Here is a 19,943-nt window from a genome sequence, read left to right on the forward strand (position 1 = left end):
TAGAAGTTGGTCATAACTCGGTGCTTGCACTAGGGGACTTTATCTTTACCTAACCTTAAAGCAACCCCCTGTGACTCTGGCAAAATTTGTCCAGTGTCTGGAAGAGGGGGTATAAAAATATATCATGCTGATATCTCTTTACGGTGCTATGTTCTAAGCCAGCAGATTCCTGGGTAATTCTTCCATTATTTAAGATGACTGTACCAGTTCTCCAAATGACTACCCGATGCACACTGAGCACTGCTGGTGCATCAGTAGTCTAAGACACCACACTGCTGTGATTGTCGAGGGCTGCTTGTGTGAGCAGTAGTGGTCAATCAGAAAGCATCGTGAAGGGCCTCAAACTAACGAGACATTGGCTTGTGACAGGAACCATTTTAAAAGGCCAAAGAAGCATCGGATTTGAGATCAACAGGAATTACTACTACCCCCTGGTTCATCTGCAAATTTTGTCCCCAGGACCAAAGGGTCACTTTAAAAGCTATGAACACCTTTGAATACTTTTTTTTTTTGCATTTTACCTATTTTGTGTTAAAAAACATTTTGTTAGGAGAGCACCTATAAGAAGGTTTCAAGTGGGCTGCATAAGAAAAACGCTGCAAAACGTTTAATAAAAACAAATTGCAAAATGTTTTCTTTTAGCACAAAATAGATAATAGGCAAGGATTCGAAGGAGTCCAAAGCCCTCATCACTGGAAATATTATGGCATAAAATGCATTTAGATAGATTGTGACTGGAGATGAGCGAGCGTACTCGCTAAGACAAACTACTCGAGCGAGTAGTGCCTTATGCGAGTACCTGCCCGCTCGTCTCAAAAGATTCGGGTGCCGGCGGGGGAGAGTGGTGAGTTGTGGGAGTGAGCAGGGAGGAGCGGGGGGGGGGGGGGGGAGATCTCTCCCCCGCCCCCAGCTGGCACCCGAATGTTTAGAGACGAGCGGGCAGGTACTCGAATAAGGCACTACTCGCTCGAGTAGTTTGCCTTAGCGAGTACGCTCGCTCATCTCTAATTGTGATAGATTGCAGAGCTGATGCCCACTATCTACATGACCATAGAGTCGTTACATGACATAAAGACAGTACATGACACAGTTACATTAAAACCAAGTCAGTGGTGCAGCTGCACGGGGCAGTATTACAATAGTGCATCTAGTAACTTGAAATTCTGGATCTATCTGTAGAGGAACAGCTACTGCTTCATTCAAGTTAGAAAACTGGTAGCTAACAAGACACTGAAAGCTGAAGTAAAGGTACAATTGTCTACTGTCAGACGGGTGCAGCATTTTATGTAACTCGTCAGCGAAGAAAGCACCAATCTAGCAGCACCTACAGTGACATTTCATCAACCTATTTCGGTGCCCCTTACTTGAAGAAAGAATTCCTTCTATGAATTCCTGCCGTGTTATTTTTCCATCCTGATCTTTATCAATTCTTCGGAAGAAGTCCATCACACGGGATTTTTTATGATTCATCCATCGCATATATTTCTTTCTCCAAATGTCAAAATCAAAGTTGGCAAATTCTCGTAGCTGAAATGAGAAGGACATTCATTAACATACACATCTAGTGACAGAGGGAAGCAAATAAACCACAGAAGTGGGTAATAATACCTGCTTATCGCTTCAGGTATAAATTGTAAGGTGGACTTTGTGATGTTAAACCATATATATGTAAGGCTCTTGTTTTGAAGATACAACTTGTCCCCTTGGGCCTCGGTCACACTGGCGTTTTTTCGCGCGATTTGCCGATCGCATGACGGATGCACATCTGCAAATCGCGTGACCGGGGCCAACGATTCGCCGAAAAATCTGTAGCTAGCAGCGTTTTCAGCTAAACGGCCCAGCGCTGCCCGCTCTCACTCACCCATTGATGAATTCATGAATGGTTGAGTGAGAGCTGCCTCTGATTGGTGAGGGCTGTAACCAATCAGAGGCAGCCCATTCAGCAGGCAGGGATTTTAAATCTCCGCCTGCTGAATACTACACAGAGCAGTTCAGGAGAACTGCCGGCCGGCCGCGGCTGAACTGCGGCTGCAAGAAAAAGGTGAGTATACTTTTTTTTTTATTTTTCACATTTTAGGATGGTTTTCAGGGAAGGGCTTATATTTTTAAGCCCTTCCCGAAAATTAATCCTGCGCTCGCCAGCAGCCCATTGCTTTCAATGGAGCCGGCTGTATTGCCGGCTCCATTGAATTCAATGGGCGAACATCGTTCTTCTCTGCCACAGCTGTTACAGCTGTGGCAGAGGAGAACGATCTTTAAGTATATGTTCTCAATGTTGGTCGGCGCTGCTGCCGCCGGCCCCATTGAGTGCATATATAGAACACAGCGATGCGCAGAACGCAGATAGGCGTGTTCTGCGAATCGTTGTGTCCTATAATTGATCGCACATCCGCATAAAAAGCGGACATGTGACTGATCCCATTGGGATGCATTGGGTCTATAGATCTGCAGATCGCAAGCGCGTCTGCAGATTGGACCAAAAAATGGTCGTGTGACCGAGGCCTTGCAGAATATTTTAAATTAAGCAGGTCCAATGTTTTTTTGTTAGAGGCTATCCAATGACATCTATATTTATAGAAGTAGTGTAGACCTTCTGAATTTGCTTTTTCCTTTTGGAAAGGACTTTGGTTGCAAACATTTTATTGTTTTCAATGATTTCTGGTGTTTTTCTACCTCTTTATCATCTACTACGGTAGTGCCATGTTTGTATACGTTTATCTATATACCTATAAGATACTGGGTGTTCATTGTCTTAATTAAAAGAAAGGTTAGAATAATTACAGTACCTCCTCTAGCCTATCCAAAGCATCATTCAAGTTCCTTCGCCTCTCTAATGCCAAAAGCCACACTTGTTGCCATTTACCGACCAGTAAGTTGACTCTGGGGTTTTTAGTTTCTATTGATGTTTGTGCACCATTTTGGTACAAGTTAGGAGTTGGTGAACGTTTTCCTGTGAAAATACAGAACATTGATATTTAGAAAATAAGAGTTCACAAAACTACATCATTGCCAGAAAGCAAAAAAGCTACATGCAGGTGGCAATCTTGGAAATAATCAGCAAGGGCTCTTTCAAATTGGTATATGCACAAACTCTACATGACAATGCCTTGTTATGGAAATAAATCATATTCCAGAAGATTTCACTGGTTTGCTCCAGAATGGTTATAATGAGAAGCTTCATGCATGAATATATGTATTTGAACTGACTGATGCTATCCGTCAGCCCCCAATACCCTTCTGGTTTATTGTAAGGAAGTACAATACTAATATACTGAATATGAGCACACCAGCATCATCATAATAACTCATGATTGGCCTACACTGATGATTAACATATGTTTACGCCCCAGGTGTATGTCTCTATGTGAACATGTAATTCCTATATACCCAAGTAGCATAGACTTTATTAATATTCCAATTTGGACCAAAAGTATATAGTCAGAGATAAGAAGTTCCTCCCATTGCTAGCAAGCTACGGGAACTGTACATGGGAGCTTCAACTTCTACTTGTACATACAAACCTATAATATTGAGCTAGTTAACCATTTAACTGCTAGCTATTTCCTTTGAAGATGGATATATGAATATATATATATATGTTTGCATAGGCTGATTTAAGAAACACATTTATATTATTATTACTACAACAACCTGGAGTGGATTACTCTGGCTTACTCTTCAGTCTGCTGTACTGGGAAGAACAACACATATGAAGGAACAGTTATCTAAAGTGTAAAATCATTTACTTAGTATATACACTACTGGTCAAGTTTTAGAGCACCTCATTTTTTCCACTTTTTATAGGTATTTACACAGTTTAATGTCTCAGATGTACTTTGAAATAAAAGCATAGAACACAAACAAGTTAAGATGAGTAAAATTAACGGATCTAGATTTTTGACTCTTCAAAGAAGCCCCCTCTTTCTGATATAACAAATTTACACAATCTTTCTATAATTGCATTCAGATATTGTTCAGAAATTTCTTCCCAAAATTGTTACAGACATTCCCACAAATGTGCGGCACATTTGTGGGAACTTCTGTAACAATGTTGGGAAGAAAAATTGACAGCTGATTTGCTGTCACCCTTCTGTCCAGTTCATCTGAAGCAAGCTAAATGGGGTTTAAAGGGGTTGTCCCGCGATAGCAAGTGGGGTTATGCACTTCTGTATGGCCATCTTAATGCACTTTGTAATATACATCGTGCATTAAATATGAGCCATACAGAAGTTATTCACTTACCTGCTCCGTTGCTGGCGTCCTCGTTGCCATGGTGCTGTCTAACTTCAGTGTCTAATCGCCCGATTAGACGCGCTTGCGCAAATGGGTCTTTTCTCTTCGGCTTGGCTCGGCAGCAGCGGCGTTTTGGCTCCGCCCCTTGTACGCGTCATCGCGTAGCTCCGCCCCCGTCACATGTGTCGATTCCAGCCTCCTGATTGGCTGGAATCGGCACATGTGACGGGGACGGAGCTACGCGATGACGCGTACAAGGGGGCGGAGCCAGAACGCCAATGATGCCGGAGGGAGCCGAAGGTAAAAGAACCATCTGCGCAAGCGCGTCTAATCCGGCGATTAGACGCTGAAGTTAGACAGCACCAGCACCATGGCAACGAGGACGCCAACAACGGAGCAGGTAAGTGAATAACTTCTGTATGGCTCATATTTAATGCACGATGTATATTACAAAGTGCATTAATATGGCCATACAGAAGTGCATAACCCCACTTGCTGCCGCGGGACAACCCCTTTAAGTCTAGAGACTTGCAGGCTAATCCAGTTTTTGAAGCCTACCAGTTTCTTCTTGTCTTGTAAAGGGGGTTGTCCAAGATAAGGAAAACCCCTGTCAATGGTTCCCCCATGCATTAAAATAACAAATCAGCAGTTACTCACCTCTCCTTGTTCCCCTGTTCATCGTCCTCCACCGCTAGTTCCAGTCTCCCTGTGACGTCACATGGCAGGCTGTGCCTGTCTAAAAACAAGCTGCAGCAGCCAATGACAACACACTGTAATCACTGTTGACATTGGCTGCTACAGCAGGTTGACAGGATATCAGAGCTGCCTGTAAACAGACAGCAAAGACCAGTGCCAGCAGTGGAGGACAAAATTGGGGGGAGAGGTGAGCAACTGCTGATTTGTTACTTTAATACATTAGGGACCCATTAACAGGGGTTTCCCCTAACTAAGATAACTTCTTTAAGTAGCTGTGACATAACCTAGAAGTATAATCATTGTTTAAAAAAAAAATAAAAAATAGAGCACCTAGAAGGAGTTGTCGGAATCAAATGAAACTTTATGTGTGATTGTAACATTAATATAGGTAAGTGATTACAAAATTAGAGCAAAAGGATAATTTATTGCGGAAAACTGAACACTGGTAGGGAGGATCTAGTACCGTTGGGAGCCTCTAGCTTGAATGCAAGATGCCATACGGGCTGGCATGGAAGCATACAGGTTCTGTATGGTATCCTGCAGCATATTGGTGCACATTTGCTTTAACTGAACCTCTAGATTGTGCAAACTTATAGGCTGTTGAAGTTGGTGTCCCAGATACTTCCATACATGTTCTATTGGCAATAAATCTGGTGACAGGGCATGCAACATACGTGTGACAATGTTGTCGAGGCATTTCTGTGACACCCTTGCTGTGTGCAGCCAAGCATAATAATGCCGGAAAATGCCTCCTGGAAGCCCTGCCATAAGATGTAACACATGTGACTGCAGGATGTCCTGAATATATCACTAAGCTGTCATTGTCCCTTGAACCACTGCTAGGGGTGACTGACTGTTGTATATGATGCCTCCCCCAACCATCACACCAGCAGTGAGAGCAGTCTGGTGCTCCACAGCAAAGGCAGGATTGAGGCGCTTACCCCTAGGTCTCCATGCACAAACACAGCAGTCAGTAGTGCCCAAACTAAACCTGGATTCATTGCTGAAGACAACCCGATTCCACTCTGTAGCAGTCCAGTTTCGTTGTTCACGACACCACTGCAAGCAGAGGTGACGGTGGGTGGGTGTCAAGGATAGTAAAAATAATGGGTGCTTTGAGACCTAATCTCCTTCAGCCAAGCACTTGGAAGTGGTTCCAACGCATACAGGGTCTGTAATGATGGTGCTACCTGTCTTTAGATGGTGAACAATGAAGCAGTTGGAGCTGCTTGTGCTTGTTGGGCGATCAGACAATCCTCTACTGGTGATCTGTCAATGGCGTCCTGAGACCAGTCGCCTTGTGTGTATGCCCTGACACATCCACTGGTCCCAACACCTCATAGCAGCATGGTCAGAATGGCCCAAATAGCAGGCAATTTGTCAATTCGACCATCCAGCTTCTCCCATTCCAATAATGCGCACCCTCTAAAACTCTGGACGAAATCTTTGTTTAATATCATAAATTCAGATTGTGGTTGCAATTAAGGTTAAAATTTCATAATATTTTTATTTCTTAACTTACTTTTGAACCATTTCACGTTATTTGAAATCTGTTCATATCAAAAATAACTAGAAAAATTGAGGTGTTCTACAACTTTTGACCAGTAGTGTATATGAATACAAGTCCTGACCTCCATCACATATGAGGCATATTAATATTCAAGGAAATGTCATCATTGTACTCAAATAGGGCTTTCCAGAAATTATGTCATGCAGGATATTGATTATGATCTCTTTCATACAGTTATGGGCATTGAAGCTTTAAATATAGCTGACTATATCCATGACTTTTATGGCCCTCTAATACTTACGGCCTGTTCTTCCTTTCTCTAAGATAGGGATTTGAGATTGACCTGACATAGACTCAACAGCTTTCCTCTTGTAAGTCTTTGTAACTTTATCTACATCTGGTTGTTTTCTAGTCATTTCTTCCATAAAAGCCTGAAAATGACAAATAAAGTCAAATAAAATGTAGTCCTAAATCCACAATGGAGTGCCTAACCTGAACAAGAGAATTCATCTTACCTGATGTTCTTCGATTAGAGCTTTAACTTCATCTATCTCCTCCGGGATCTCCTCCTTGTCTTTTTCGTTGAGTGTTGTCTCGGCCCACTGTAACCACTGGAGCAAAGACTCTAAAAGTTCCTTTTTGGCTATTACATCTTCCAAAGCAAAATTCAGCCTCTGTTGATGCTGCTTTGCCCAAGTCAAGACCTAGACAGAGTTTAAACACGTGAATACTGTAAATTTTGTATATTCTTCCAAATCTATCACAAATTAGCACTTGAAAGTTGAATTTCTGATTAGATAACATTTTAATTTGTAAACATTATTTTATCTAACATCCACAAGTCTGGGTATCCCCACCCACTGGCGTAACTATAGGGGATGCAATTGCACCCGGGCCCAGGAGCCTTAGGGGGCCCATAAGGCTTCTCTTCTCCATATAGGGAGCCCAGTACTATGAATAAAGTATTATAGTTGGGGGCCCTGTTACAGGTTTTGCATCGGGGCCCAGGAGCTTCAAGTTACGCCTATGTCCCCATCCATTCAACTTTCCCCAACTAATTGCATCAACAGAGTCTATATGAAAACATACCTCTTCAAATCTGGCTTTGATGATGGTCATCCAGTGCTTTATTGTAGTCATAGAATCTGGGTGACAAATTGAAAGAATAGCTTCTCCCATGCTCGCTCCTTTATTCAGTTCTGATCTTTTCTCCTCCACTTTCCTCATAAATTCCTTGAAGGAAATAGAGTAATGATGAACTCATTGATAATGTTGGATTCTACATATAGCCAGCAGTTTTACCATAAAGCAAATGTGTAACAAAAACCAGATAAATGTATGCTATAAACATAAGTAGTCCATCATAGGCTGCCAGGATTTCCGGAATATATAAATCACAGCAGAGTACCAAAAAATATTTCTAAACAGTTGTAGCATATATAAAAAATAGTACATTATACCAACCTATAGGCCTACATACGCTGTACCACCACTGCTCTTTAATAGCTTTAAAGACCATATAGTTGTAGATAAACTATATGATATTGCATTGTGTAAAGAATATAATTATGCGTGCACTATATGCTAATTACTCCAAATAGTTATGTGAGCAGTGCCATTCCTGTGAGTAGTCACACCATCCAATGTTCCCTATAAGCTTTTGTAGCTGCTGAGTGGAGATGTCAGGGAGCTGGGCAATGTTCCATCCAAGATAGGACAACCTCTTAGAATCCTAGAATGGTAGACTTGTAAGGGACCAGCAGGGTTAACAGATCCAACCCCCTGCTCAGTGCAGGATTCACTTAATAATGGTTTATTCAGATGGAATGGGCAATTCATGTTTTTTTAATTGCAATTACTGCCACACCAAGATAAAATAGCACATTTTTTGTGAACCTGCTGCAAAAGTGCAGTTTGATTTTATTTCACTGCATTAATGTTAAAAAAGTGACCTTGCCACTTGCCATCACAGCAAAATATCCAATTTGCCCATGACTTAGGCTTCCATATCGGTGAATTTATCGTGCAATTTTGTTGCAATGCGACAGTGCTACAAATCGCATGTATGTGAAGCCCATGCTTTCCTATGGGTTCTTCCACATGAGTAATATTTTGCAGCCTGCGACATTGCGAGAATACAAAATCATAGCAGGCCCTATACAGCTGCGATTTTTGATTTTTTTGTACCCCATGTTTCCCTTTGGAGCCTTCCTTTATGTTGCATCGCATGAAAACGCGATTTTCATGCAGTATAATGGAACTTTAACCATAGCAAATTCTACAGTAAAAAACCCTAAAATAAGCCCTAGCTGCATCAAAATAATAATAATAATATATCACCTAAGAGGCAATGTCATCTCCGGCGCATCTTCTCCCCTGAAGCTCCCTGGAACTTGCTTGAAGTCTTCTACTAGCCGTCCCTGCCTCCAGTAAGTGCTGGCTGTGATTGGTTCGCGAGCACTGGCTTGGAAAATCAGAGGCAGCGCTCCATGAACCAATCGCAGCCATTTATTGAATGGCTGTGATTGTTTTGTCGAGTGCTGGCTGTGATTGGCTGAGCGCCAAAAACCTTACCAGGATGCTATGCCGTAGAACTTCAATCAAGTGCCGGGAAACTTTGGGAGACGTCCACTGGAGCCAGACAGTGCATCTTAGGTGATGTATTTCTTTTCTTTTTTTTTAGGCAGCTATGGTTTATTTTTGGGTAGGGCTTATATTTCAAGCACCCCCTACCCCCAAAAATTATTGGACGTGGTGTTACAAAGTCATGTGACTTTTAAGCAAAACGGATGGCTTTGTAGCGACATAAAATCGTGTTATCGCCGTGAGAAAAAGTTGTAATATTGCACGGACCGCCATTTGCATTTTAGACAAGCAGATTTTGGTGCGGATTTTTCCTCATGGTGTAATGTTCCACAGCATATTGTGGAATATTCCGGTGTATGCAAAAGCACCCTAACAATTATTTGAAAACTGTGCAGACTTCTGGTCATGACACACAGCTGCAACTTGGGCATCTGTACCATAATGCCTCAATATATTGCAGACCTGGCACAAAACATAGAAGAAAATAGAGCAGCATGCTGACCTATTTTGTTTGAGAAAGTGCTGAGGACAGGATGGGAGCCAAGCAAGAAACTCTCCCTGCCCCTTCCATCATGGCCCCGCTGCTGAGGGTAGGACGTAACTACAGCACAGGAGCAGCTTGAAGGGGGGCTGCAGTACCTGTGCCCCTCTCTCTACATCTCCTTCCTCCCTGAGGTCTTGGACCAGTGTCGGTCCACACCTCTGTGCTGCTGCAGCATGTCAGTTCCTTTTTTTTACTGTGTGCTTCTGCAGCAGTGAGCTGAGGAGGAAGGTTCCTGCACTGCACTGTCATTCCACTGACCGAGGAGAGCCCGGGAACCGTACAGCCTAAAGGGAACGGTGATGCAGTCTGGGCTGAAGCCATGTCTCCTGGGCATGCACAGTGAAGCCAGATGCCACAAAACTGAATGAAAGAAATTTGGCGTGTGCAAAGTAAGCTGATGTATTGTTTATTGGAAGCCGGCCTTTGGCTAGATGGTGCTTTGCAGACTCTCTTCTACTGATACCCCCTGTATAGTGTACCACATGGTGGCCAAATATGTACATTGGTGCTCCCTTCATTAGTGGCTGGTGATGCTTCCTGTGCAGCTCCATAGGTTGAAGCCAGCCCCTTGTGTCATGAATATAATATGAAGCCTAGTCTTATATGATCTAGAGAATGCAGTGAACAGAGTGTTTGACCTATGTACACACATTATTTCACAGCACACCCAGAATAAATTAGTCCTAGCACAGACTGAACAATTCAAAAAGATTATCTTATCAATGACAAAATAGTCTCCATGACAACTGCATAAATACTTCTTATCAAGTGGAAGTGGAACAAATAAAAAACTCAGCAAGGAACTGGGCCAACCTGTCCTAAAAATGTTAGCACTCGGCGGAGAACAACGGAGAAACTTCATAATGAAGAGATGGAGCCTGAAAATACTCTACTAAATGGTAACACGATTTTTTTCCATTCTCTCCTCCTCTTCCAAAATAAACATCACGCATGTTGTCATTTGAAATGCCTTTCCCTAATAAAGACGTCTTGGAAGCTGGTGATTTTTTTTTTACTGCTAACATGTTTAAGTTCTCATATGCAGAACCTGAGTGGAATGTTAACCTTTCCTGCAAGTAAGCTTTATTATGGCTACGGAAAAAAGTTTGGTCCTGTGCTAGCTAGTGGAAAAAAGTCTTGCTTTTGATAAGAGAAACAAGCTGATAGCGATGAAAAGGTATGATAACTGTAAGACTAAAGTTCCTTTTACAAGCAAGGATAATCTTTCCAATGACTGAAAGATTTAGAGATCTATCTGCATAAAGTGTTAATGGCCATTAAAGGGGTTGTCCCGCGCCAAAACGTTTTTTTTTTTTCTTCAATAGGCCCCCCGTTCGGCGCGAGACAAACCCGATGCATGTGTTAAAAAAAAAAAACGGATAGTACTTACCCGAATCCCCGCGCTGCGGCGACTTCTTCCTTACCTTGCTAAGATGGCCGCCGGGATCTTCACCCACGGTGGACCGCAGGTCTTCTCCCATGGTGCACTGTGGGCTCTGTGCGTTCCATTGCCGATTCCAGCCTCCTGATTGGCTGGAATCGGCACACGTGACGGGGCGGAGCTACGAGGAGCAGCTCTCCGGCACGAGCGGCCCCATTCAGAAGGGAGAAGACCGAACTGCGCAAGCGCGTCTAATCGGGCGATTAGACGCTGAAATTAGACGGCTCCATGGAGCCGAGGACGCTAGCAACGGAACAGGTAAGTGAATAACTTCTGTATGGCTCATATTTAATGCACGATGTATATTACAGAGTGCATTAATATGGCCATACAGAAGTGTATACCCCCACTTGCTTTCGCGGGACAACCCCTTTAACACTTTATCATCTTCATTTGCATGTAAAAGGACCTTTAGGAGTTGTTTGCTGAGCCCAGCTTGTGCTTAAACACACGCCCAGCTGTGCAAACAGCTGCAGGCAGATCGCATTGTTTTCCTTGTGGCTAGTGTAAACATGTCCCGTGGAGAACATCCTGCAGTTTATTGAAAGATGAGCGAAATGCATTCAAATGGAGTGTATTTGCTCAGTCTTTCTGAGGTGTGAAGATTTTAAGTAAATCAAAATCCGGAAAGTGCGCAATGCCTGCGTTTACATGTAACGATTATCGCTCATTTTCAGACGTTTGGACGATTTTTGAGCGATATCGTTGCATGTAAAAGGGTCTTAACGGAAATAAAAAGAAACTATTAAACAGCAAACTTTCAAGACTACTTAGGCCTCTTCATCATGTATAACAGTTACTCTCTGGCTTAACTCAGAAGCTGTTTCTCTTCTCACCTTGTGCTGATCAATTAGCGATTTCAGAGACTCTTCATCTTCAGGGAGAACACCGTGAAATCTCAAAGTTTGCTCTGCTTCTGCCAGCCATTCCAGAAGGATGTGTACTGCAGAGTGAAACTCTTCTGCCTGCAATAAGACAACAATGGACAGGTCACTGCTGATATGTAACCAGCAAAATGATCAATCTCCTCTCCATTCTATACACTATTAACCCTTTCCAAACCAGTGTTGGACCTCATCCAACATTATGATTTCTCTGCATAGCTTCGATGTCAGATGAGGGCCGACACATGTTTCTAACAGTATGCAGGACAGCTGTCTGATGTCAAAGACTGTTCTGCATATGTATGCTCTATCAGAGCACTGTCCTGTATACTGTAGCATATACAGCGTATATAGCCTACGACATCAGAGCGCTGTCCTGCATACTGTTAGAAACATGTGTCGCCCCTCATCAGACATCGGAGCTATGCAGGGAAATCTTACTGTCGGATGAGTGTCAACAATGGGTTGGAAATTGTTAATTTAAAAAAAAGGCTACTAAAATCATCATGGCAGATCATTGTTCTGTGTTTCTGTTGAGTAATTCCAAGGAATCCATAATGCTCTTTCCCACCCAAAATAAATAAGAGCTGTGGAGTGTGCGGATAGCAGGGAAATTGGATTGGAAAGGGTTAAAGCATGTCATAGAGCTACTGTAATGTGAACACATAACAATCCATAGCATTGTTGGAACAGTTGTGCCCTTCCTTACCTTCCAAGATGGAAAGGACTTAAAAAAACATGATGTCATGGGATGTCTATCCTATATGTCTCTATGTGTGGCCACCCAGTGGTTGTGATGTGGATTTGCTAGCATGTTACAGTACTGTATTGTACTGGTTTTATGTGAAATTGAAGTTCTTAACCAAATCTAAGCTACGGTAATGGTGGACAAATCTGAAGAGATTTCTAGAGAAATCACATTTTTGTATGAATTACATTTCAGAAGCCTCATAAATATGGAAGGTGTATTCATGCTGCAGTTTACTAATATAAAAGCAGAGACAAACTTACTGCTGTCATGTCTACCCTTATTAAGAAATGACCTTGGAAATGTAGAGCAAAAAAAGAATGTTGTCATGACCAATGCCCAATTCCCCTCTGAACCCACCTGGTGCAGAGCTTCTTCTAGTCGGGTCTGCTTGGACACAGATAAAGTGCACACAGTTTCCCAACGTGTGCCTAATTCCTGCATCTGGGCTTTCACCCAAGAAGAGTCATCACGACTTCCTTCAATTAACTCTCTAGCGGAACGCTTCAGTGCCTGGATGCTGCTACTTCGCTTGCCCAACTCTTTCTGAAAAACCTAGAAAGAAAAGCACAAACGTAACTAATATATTGTGATACAAGTGCCTCAAACAGCGTGCCAAAACTTCTTCAGAGTACGTTCACATATTGTAGATTTTGGGTTGGATCCGCACCAAAATAACATTTTGTGCTGCAGATTTTGATGCGGATCCACACCAAAACAGTGCCAAAATCTGCACCAACGCGCAGATTTTGATACGGTTTTAGTGTGGAAATGGACGCAGATTTTGGTGCAGATTTTCACTACGTGTGAACGTACTCTCAGACTGATTTACACTGAATATATATTAACTAGAAAATAAAAGCCAGGTAAATTTATATTACTTTGTGGTTGTCCATGAGGTTCATCACAATGTCAATGTCACCATGCACAGGTTGGTCTTCGGCTAACTGTGGTTCCACTCTGTACAGCCAGTCAATAAGGGCTTGCAAAGCATCTGTGAACTGGCCAGAAAACAGTAGTGCCTCTTCTAACTTGTTTTGCCTACACAAAAAAAGACAAAAATGTGTTAAATTCTAAATATCTAATGTCTATAGTAAACTTTAGTTTATAGATGTTTACATTATTAAGTGTACTCCTTTATATAGCACATACATAGTCTGCAGTGCTGTACACAGACTGTCATCACTTACATTGGACCCTATTCACATAGGAGCTCACAATCTATTTTTGGAGTGTGAGAGGAACACCACACTTACACAGAGGGAACATGCAAATGCTATGCAAATGTTGCACGACAAGGCAATAGTGCTAACCACTGAAATCAGTAATCTTGGGAAATAAATAATTCTTCTTTAACCATTTAAAGGACCAAGCACTGTAAATTTATGGTGCTTGGTAATGGGCTTTAATTGCGGCCAATAGTAAAAATACAGCGCAGGATTAACCCCTTTAGTGGCATGCCCGTTAAATCTCTGGGGCTTGATGCACTGACCATGCAGTTAAACCCCGGAAGATTTCCGTGGACAGCTTTAGTGCTGAAATGCTGGCCAGAACACACAATTATTGTGCCACTGTACACGTTTGCCACTTCAAATTATTTCAGAAAAATCTCCGGGGCTTGCTACGCTGAGATGGTAAGAATAAACCTGCCACTGCAGGGTTTAAAGCTCCTGCAATGTAGCAGGAGCAGGTTGTGTCCTCAGCTGTTAGTCACAGCTGTAGACCTGGAAGAGAAGGCAGAAGTGTTTTGTTTTTTTTTCAAAAAAACTGAAAAAAAGTAAGTGAAAAAAGATATAAAAAATAGCCTTATATGTCATGGAAAGAAAAAAATATGACTGTAAAACTACCACATGGGTAAAATCCCTAAAAAGTGTCTACTCCTTAAAGGGTTAATACAGCATGCATGATCATTTTAGGAGGCGACTGTATTACTCACCTTTCCACTGATTTCCCACAAACAGTATCCCATTTGTCTCTTATCTCGCTAAGCATGTCATCTAATTTCTGGATATCATCATTCAGTGTAGCTTTCTCTTTCAGTGAGCGCCCACTTCTTGTGGTGGTATCATAGACTGAGTGCTTGGCGCCCAGGGTTTTTTGGAATTCCTGTGGATTACAACAAACGGATATTCCCACAATTCCACTTAAGGTACAAAAGACAGAATAACAATAAAGACATTTGACAAATGGCTTTGAGGCATAAAATGTGAGATAGATCCTTCTGGCAGCAAAAAGATTGGAACAATAAAGATGTAAATCAAGATGCAGAATAAAATACATCATCTTAACAATGTTCCAATGGAAACTTCTGCTCATAAGGTCTATATTCCAAACCCATGTGTTAGTCTTGTACAGGGAGATGTAGCACAGATTACACTATTGGCTTGTTCTCGGGTGTGCCAGAGAAACCTTAGACTTTTTAGTGGTGTGCTATAATACACATATTACTTAATGCATTGGCAGCTTGTCAGAGGTAGCAGTCAAAATGTAAAATGCTATTTCTTCAAATAAAGCAAAAAAAAAAATCTGAATTTTCTGGAACCATCCATCAGCCAACATGGTGACCACAGGCTAAGAGAAAAAATCGGATCTCCAATTTATAATCTAGTACTTGTGGTTTAATGATTCCAACACATTCTTACATGTTGTCTAATCTGCCAGTTGTAGTAACAATGTAACTGTAGCATCTGATTGGATGTATTTGTCATTATGAAGGGTTAAGGAGACTCCCAATATTGAAACACAGGAATTACCGAAACGCTGCGCCATGTCAGGTTTTCAATCTGCTAACGCAAATAGAATACACTGAAGACGCAGTAGCAATAAGATCATGTCCTATTACTACAGCGATGGAGCATACAACGAGAAGCCTTTTGTTCCTGATGAGACAGCTAGAAGTACAGGAATTATATTCTATATTGGTTGATTATTAACAGGAAAAGTCTAAAATAAACAATAGTAATGGTATACAAACACCATATGGTGAGCTACATAAACATATACTAGATTTGATTCTTTCACTCTGAAACTAAGTTTTCTGGTCAACTGTAATAAATGTATAGTTTTTGTATATTTTAGATAAAGCAAACATCATGCAAAATGTGTGATGTAGAAGCTAAATGGTCACTAGCTTTTCAAATAACTCATGCTTATATGGTAGCCATTGTGCTAACTAGCTAAAGTGCAATTTAGTTACTTTGCCTAAAATTGTATTATGTGCTACAAATCCACTAAATGTTGGCCCTTGGGGGTTTCCTTTTCTCCTGACTTGCTGTCAAGTGATGTTATTTCTATTACTAGAGTTGGCAGGATAGGAAGTGGAAAAAGAGATGAGTCATGCAGCTCACTTAAAGGGGTTGTCCCGCGGCAGCAAGTGGGTCTATACACTTCTGTATGGCCATATTAATGCACTTTGTAATATACATTGTGCATTAATTATGAGCCATACAGAAGTTATAAAAAGTTTTTTACTTACCTGCTCCGTTGCTGGCGTCCTCGTCTCCATGGTGCCGACTAATTTTCGCCCTCCGATGGCCAAATTAGCCGCGCTTGCGCAGTCCGGGTCTTCTGCTTTCTTCTATGGAGCCTTTCGTGCAGGATGCCGGCTCCGTGTAGCTCCGCCCCGTCACGTGCCGATTCCAGCCAATCAGGAGGCTGGAATCGGCAATGGACCGCACAGAAGAGCTGCGGTCCACGGAAGAAGAGGATTCCGGCGGCCATCTTCACAGGTAAGTATAGAAGTCACCGGAGCGCGGGGATTAAGGTAAGCGCTCCGGTAAGCTTTCTGTACGTCCCTGCATCGGGGTTGTCTCGCGCCGAACGGGGGGGGGGTTGAAAAAAAAAAAAACCCGTTTCGGCGCGGGACAACCCCTTTAAGTGTATAGAGAGCAGAGTGAAGGGAAAAGAGAAGATGAGACACACACAGAGACTCTGCTGCCTTCAACTAACAATATGTGATTGCTTACTGTGATACAGCTACTGGAATCACATTTACACTGCTCAGTACTTCTCTATTATCCTTCTTGATGTAGCTATGTCTGTGTGTGTTGCAGACAGTTAAGGAGCATAATCTGCAGTTTTATCTATATGCAGTGTGGAGAAGACAGAACAGCAGCTAGACTTTTCCCACCAGCTCAGAGAGAACTGAAAATCAGATATACAGCCTGCAAAGAGGAAAACTGGTGATAAATGCAGGAGTCATATAATGGGCGGAAACAGTGATATAGCTCATATACACCTGTCAGTATATTATGAACAGTCGGTTAAGCTTTAATGTACACCTTATGGTAAAAGCATCGTGCATAAAGTGATAGATGTCCATATAGCAGGCCCTTATCAATATTGTTTGTGACCGCAAATAAATACACATGGTCACGTGACTACTTGTTATTTCAGCAAGTAAAAAAAGCAATTAAAAGCAAATTTAATTCTGCAGCTTCTGGTGCCACTATGGACAGAAAGACAACATAGAAGGCTGGGTTTCCACTTGGCATTGGTATTGTGATTTTACCGTACTTTTATGGAGTTTTGTCAGTGATATGAATGTGCATGTTGACTGCACATAAAAAATGCTGTCTGAAAACCACATGTTCTACAGGAAAACACTGCGTTGCTAAGAAATGGCTTGCAGCCGATCAGCTGCTATAGGTGAAGTACATGGTCTCTTGCCTGGAAACAGCATTGCAAAATGTTGACATCTTTGATGTGCAATTACCATCAGATCAAAAACGCTGACAAAACGCCATAAAAACAAAATAAAATTACAATGCAAGCGCCATATAAAAACCAGCATATCATGCTGTCCCATACTGTACTATAGGAAATGACTGACCTTATGTTGTGTCAGCTGTGTTTTAATCTTGTCTGGATCATTTGCAATCTCAAGTTCTGAGTCCAAAGCCATTTCAGATTCTTCAAGCCATTCCATAAGTTTAGTAAAAGCTTCATGGAACTGTGGAAATAAATACGAAGATGCTACCGAGTGCTGAGTACTGTAGATGCTGCATATTTCCGAATACATTTTTGCTCTTTACCTGTTTTGACCGTTTACGTGCATCATCCAAGGCCCGACCTCTTTCCAGTGAGCGCTGCACTATATTCTCCCACCGGCTTTGCACACTGATTAGTAAGTTTTTAATGAGCACCACATCTTGCTTTTGGCTGAAATATTTTAAATGGGTGCCTGTTTTATCCAGCTCCATAATCTGATCGCGATGCGAGTTTACTTCCGTGACAAATACCTAGAACATAACACAAAGACATATGTAGTATACAATTCTGCACCCATCATTTTACTTTATTCAATATTTTGTGTTTGGGGAAAAAATTACTACAGACTTCAGTAGCCACATAGACCTCTCTAGGAGCCAATTTATCTTACATAGACTTTAACCCTTTTCAATCCACTGTCTGACGTCTTCCTACATTCTGATTGAAGCTTGTACAGCTTCAATGTCGGAAGACATCCGACAGGGTATTCTTACTGTCTATTGCCAGCCACTCCACTGTCGGAGCCTCTCTGGTGCACACAAACTGCCTTTAGCCAGCAGATGGCACCATTGTAAAGCAGCAAAAAGAGAAAGCCTTTTAGGAAACCCTGAATCCAAAATTGGATTAGAAAGTGTTAAAACAAAACTAGGCCCTTTGTCTACCAGGATCTTGGGAACGATCATCAATATTCCGTTTATATTAATGTGAGTCTATAGGCTGCTATAAAATGATATTCTACATACCTTATGTTCATCAATTTGAAATAATACTGTGTCCAAAACAAGACTTGGCGGAGAGGCCAGAGTGAGAGTCTGTTCTGCTTGGGTTAACCAGTTTATAAAGTCTTGAAGTGAGTTATGAAAGCCTGTGGCCAAACTGAGAGCCTCTTCTAATTGTACCTAAAGAGAAAGCACAAGAAGCAGAAATATGTATTTATATTCCTCTACTTAATGGTAAGTAATCCAGACTGAATGACAGGCTCCACTAACTCGAACAGTATTTGAATAAAGCCTTGTAAAATAGCTAATAAAAGGAGAATAAAAAGTTATTTCATCTTTGGAAACAGTTCAGGAAGAAAATGTTATATCCATAATACGTAGAACTGAAGACAGAACATGCTCGCTGTCTCCTTGGCTCCTGCGCTTTGTTTCTCTTTGGATTTCAACTATGTGCCAATTCTGGTGTCTTCTGACATGGTAGAAGGACCCAAATGTGACTATCACCAATGCCCCGTTCCTGGCATCACATAGGATCACAGTCACAGTGTATAACATATACAATAACAATGTTGTCCTTCTCAATGTCCATCAATATTTACCTTCCTCTCATGGAGTTTTGTGTCGACTGATCCCCATTTGTCCTTTAAGTTATGTATATCTTGATCTATATTTGCCTCTGGTTCGTCAGGGCATCTTTGCATCATTTGCTGGCTTTTCTGCATTATGCTCTTGTAAACATGTTCTTTGGCTTTGAAGGCAGCACACAGTTCCTAAAACAAGCACATAACACATCATCTTTATATAAAAAGCTACAACCAAAGTGCGTTTAAAGAGGTTATGTGATTTGGACAAGCTCTTTTATATTTATGCCAGAAGACCTTGGAGCAGGAGAGCAACGTACAAAGAGAGTGACCATTAAAATAAATGGACATCCATCCGATGTATCACTTATAACAAAGTCCAACTGGGAGACCCCCCTCAATTACCTCCAGATGCCCTAAAGAAAGATATAACTAGGGGCTCTCTAAACATAGATCATCCCTTTAACTCCTTAAAAACACAGCCTCTTTAAAATTGGAGGACACAGGGATTTTTAATTCTTCTTTATTTTCCACTTGGCATAGCTGGGTGAGGGCTTGTTTTTTTGTGGGATGAGTTGTATTTTTAAACTGCATTGTTTCAGGGTAAATAAAATGTATGGTATGCTACAACTGTTATTAGCATTTTGAGCAACCTAGCAAAGCAGCAACTGCTAGTCCTCTGGCTGCAATAGCACCCACTGCCCTCCATGATCACATGTGAAGGAGTTAAATGGCCAGGATCAGCATTGTGTCCAATGGGCTGTATAATAAAGCTGGCACCTACGAGTGATGTCGTGGGCACAGCTCCTGAGCCCATGACATCACGTTGCTGTAATAGTATGGTGGTTCATGGGAATGACGTATAAGTATGGCAAGGAGCGGGAAGGGATTAATATTAACCTGTCAGGTGATACCTGTTGCCATATCTGAGATGAGAATATGGTTAGCTGAGGCTCTGTGATATGTAGGCTATTTCATTTCAAGCATGAGTAAATTCTGACATGACTCCTAG

At 41.8% G+C, this 19,943-nt stretch overlaps 1 protein-coding gene across 7 annotated transcripts in view; it reads right to left on the reverse strand.

Moving 5' to 3' along the window:
• Positions 1-19,943, reverse strand: part of DST (dystonin) — a 391,490-nt gene that overhangs the window by 16,632 nt on the left and 354,915 nt on the right. For all 7 annotated transcript variants that reach the window (XM_066604043.1, XM_066604051.1, XM_066604016.1 and 4 more), the window contains 13 exons: positions 18,950-19,120; positions 18,375-18,530; positions 17,676-17,882; positions 17,474-17,593; positions 14,579-14,748; positions 13,524-13,683; positions 13,003-13,197; positions 11,847-11,975; positions 7,529-7,672; positions 6,955-7,143; positions 6,741-6,870; positions 2,787-2,950; positions 1,365-1,527 (listed from right to left, as the gene is read on the reverse strand). In XM_066604043.1, coding sequence (XP_066460140.1) covers positions 1,365-1,527; positions 2,787-2,950; positions 6,741-6,870; positions 6,955-7,143; positions 7,529-7,672; positions 11,847-11,975; positions 13,003-13,197; positions 13,524-13,683; positions 14,579-14,748; positions 17,474-17,593; positions 17,676-17,882; positions 18,375-18,530; positions 18,950-19,120 — 2,098 coding nt within the window. The remainder of the gene's footprint in view (positions 1-1,364; positions 1,528-2,786; positions 2,951-6,740; positions 6,871-6,954; positions 7,144-7,528; positions 7,673-11,846; positions 11,976-13,002; positions 13,198-13,523; positions 13,684-14,578; positions 14,749-17,473; positions 17,594-17,675; positions 17,883-18,374; positions 18,531-18,949; positions 19,121-19,943) is intronic.

This window comes from Eleutherodactylus coqui, chromosome 1 (assembly GCF_035609145.1).
Source record: "Eleutherodactylus coqui strain aEleCoq1 chromosome 1, aEleCoq1.hap1, whole genome shotgun sequence".
NCBI classification, from domain to species: Eukaryota; Metazoa; Chordata; class Amphibia; order Anura; family Eleutherodactylidae; genus Eleutherodactylus; species Eleutherodactylus coqui.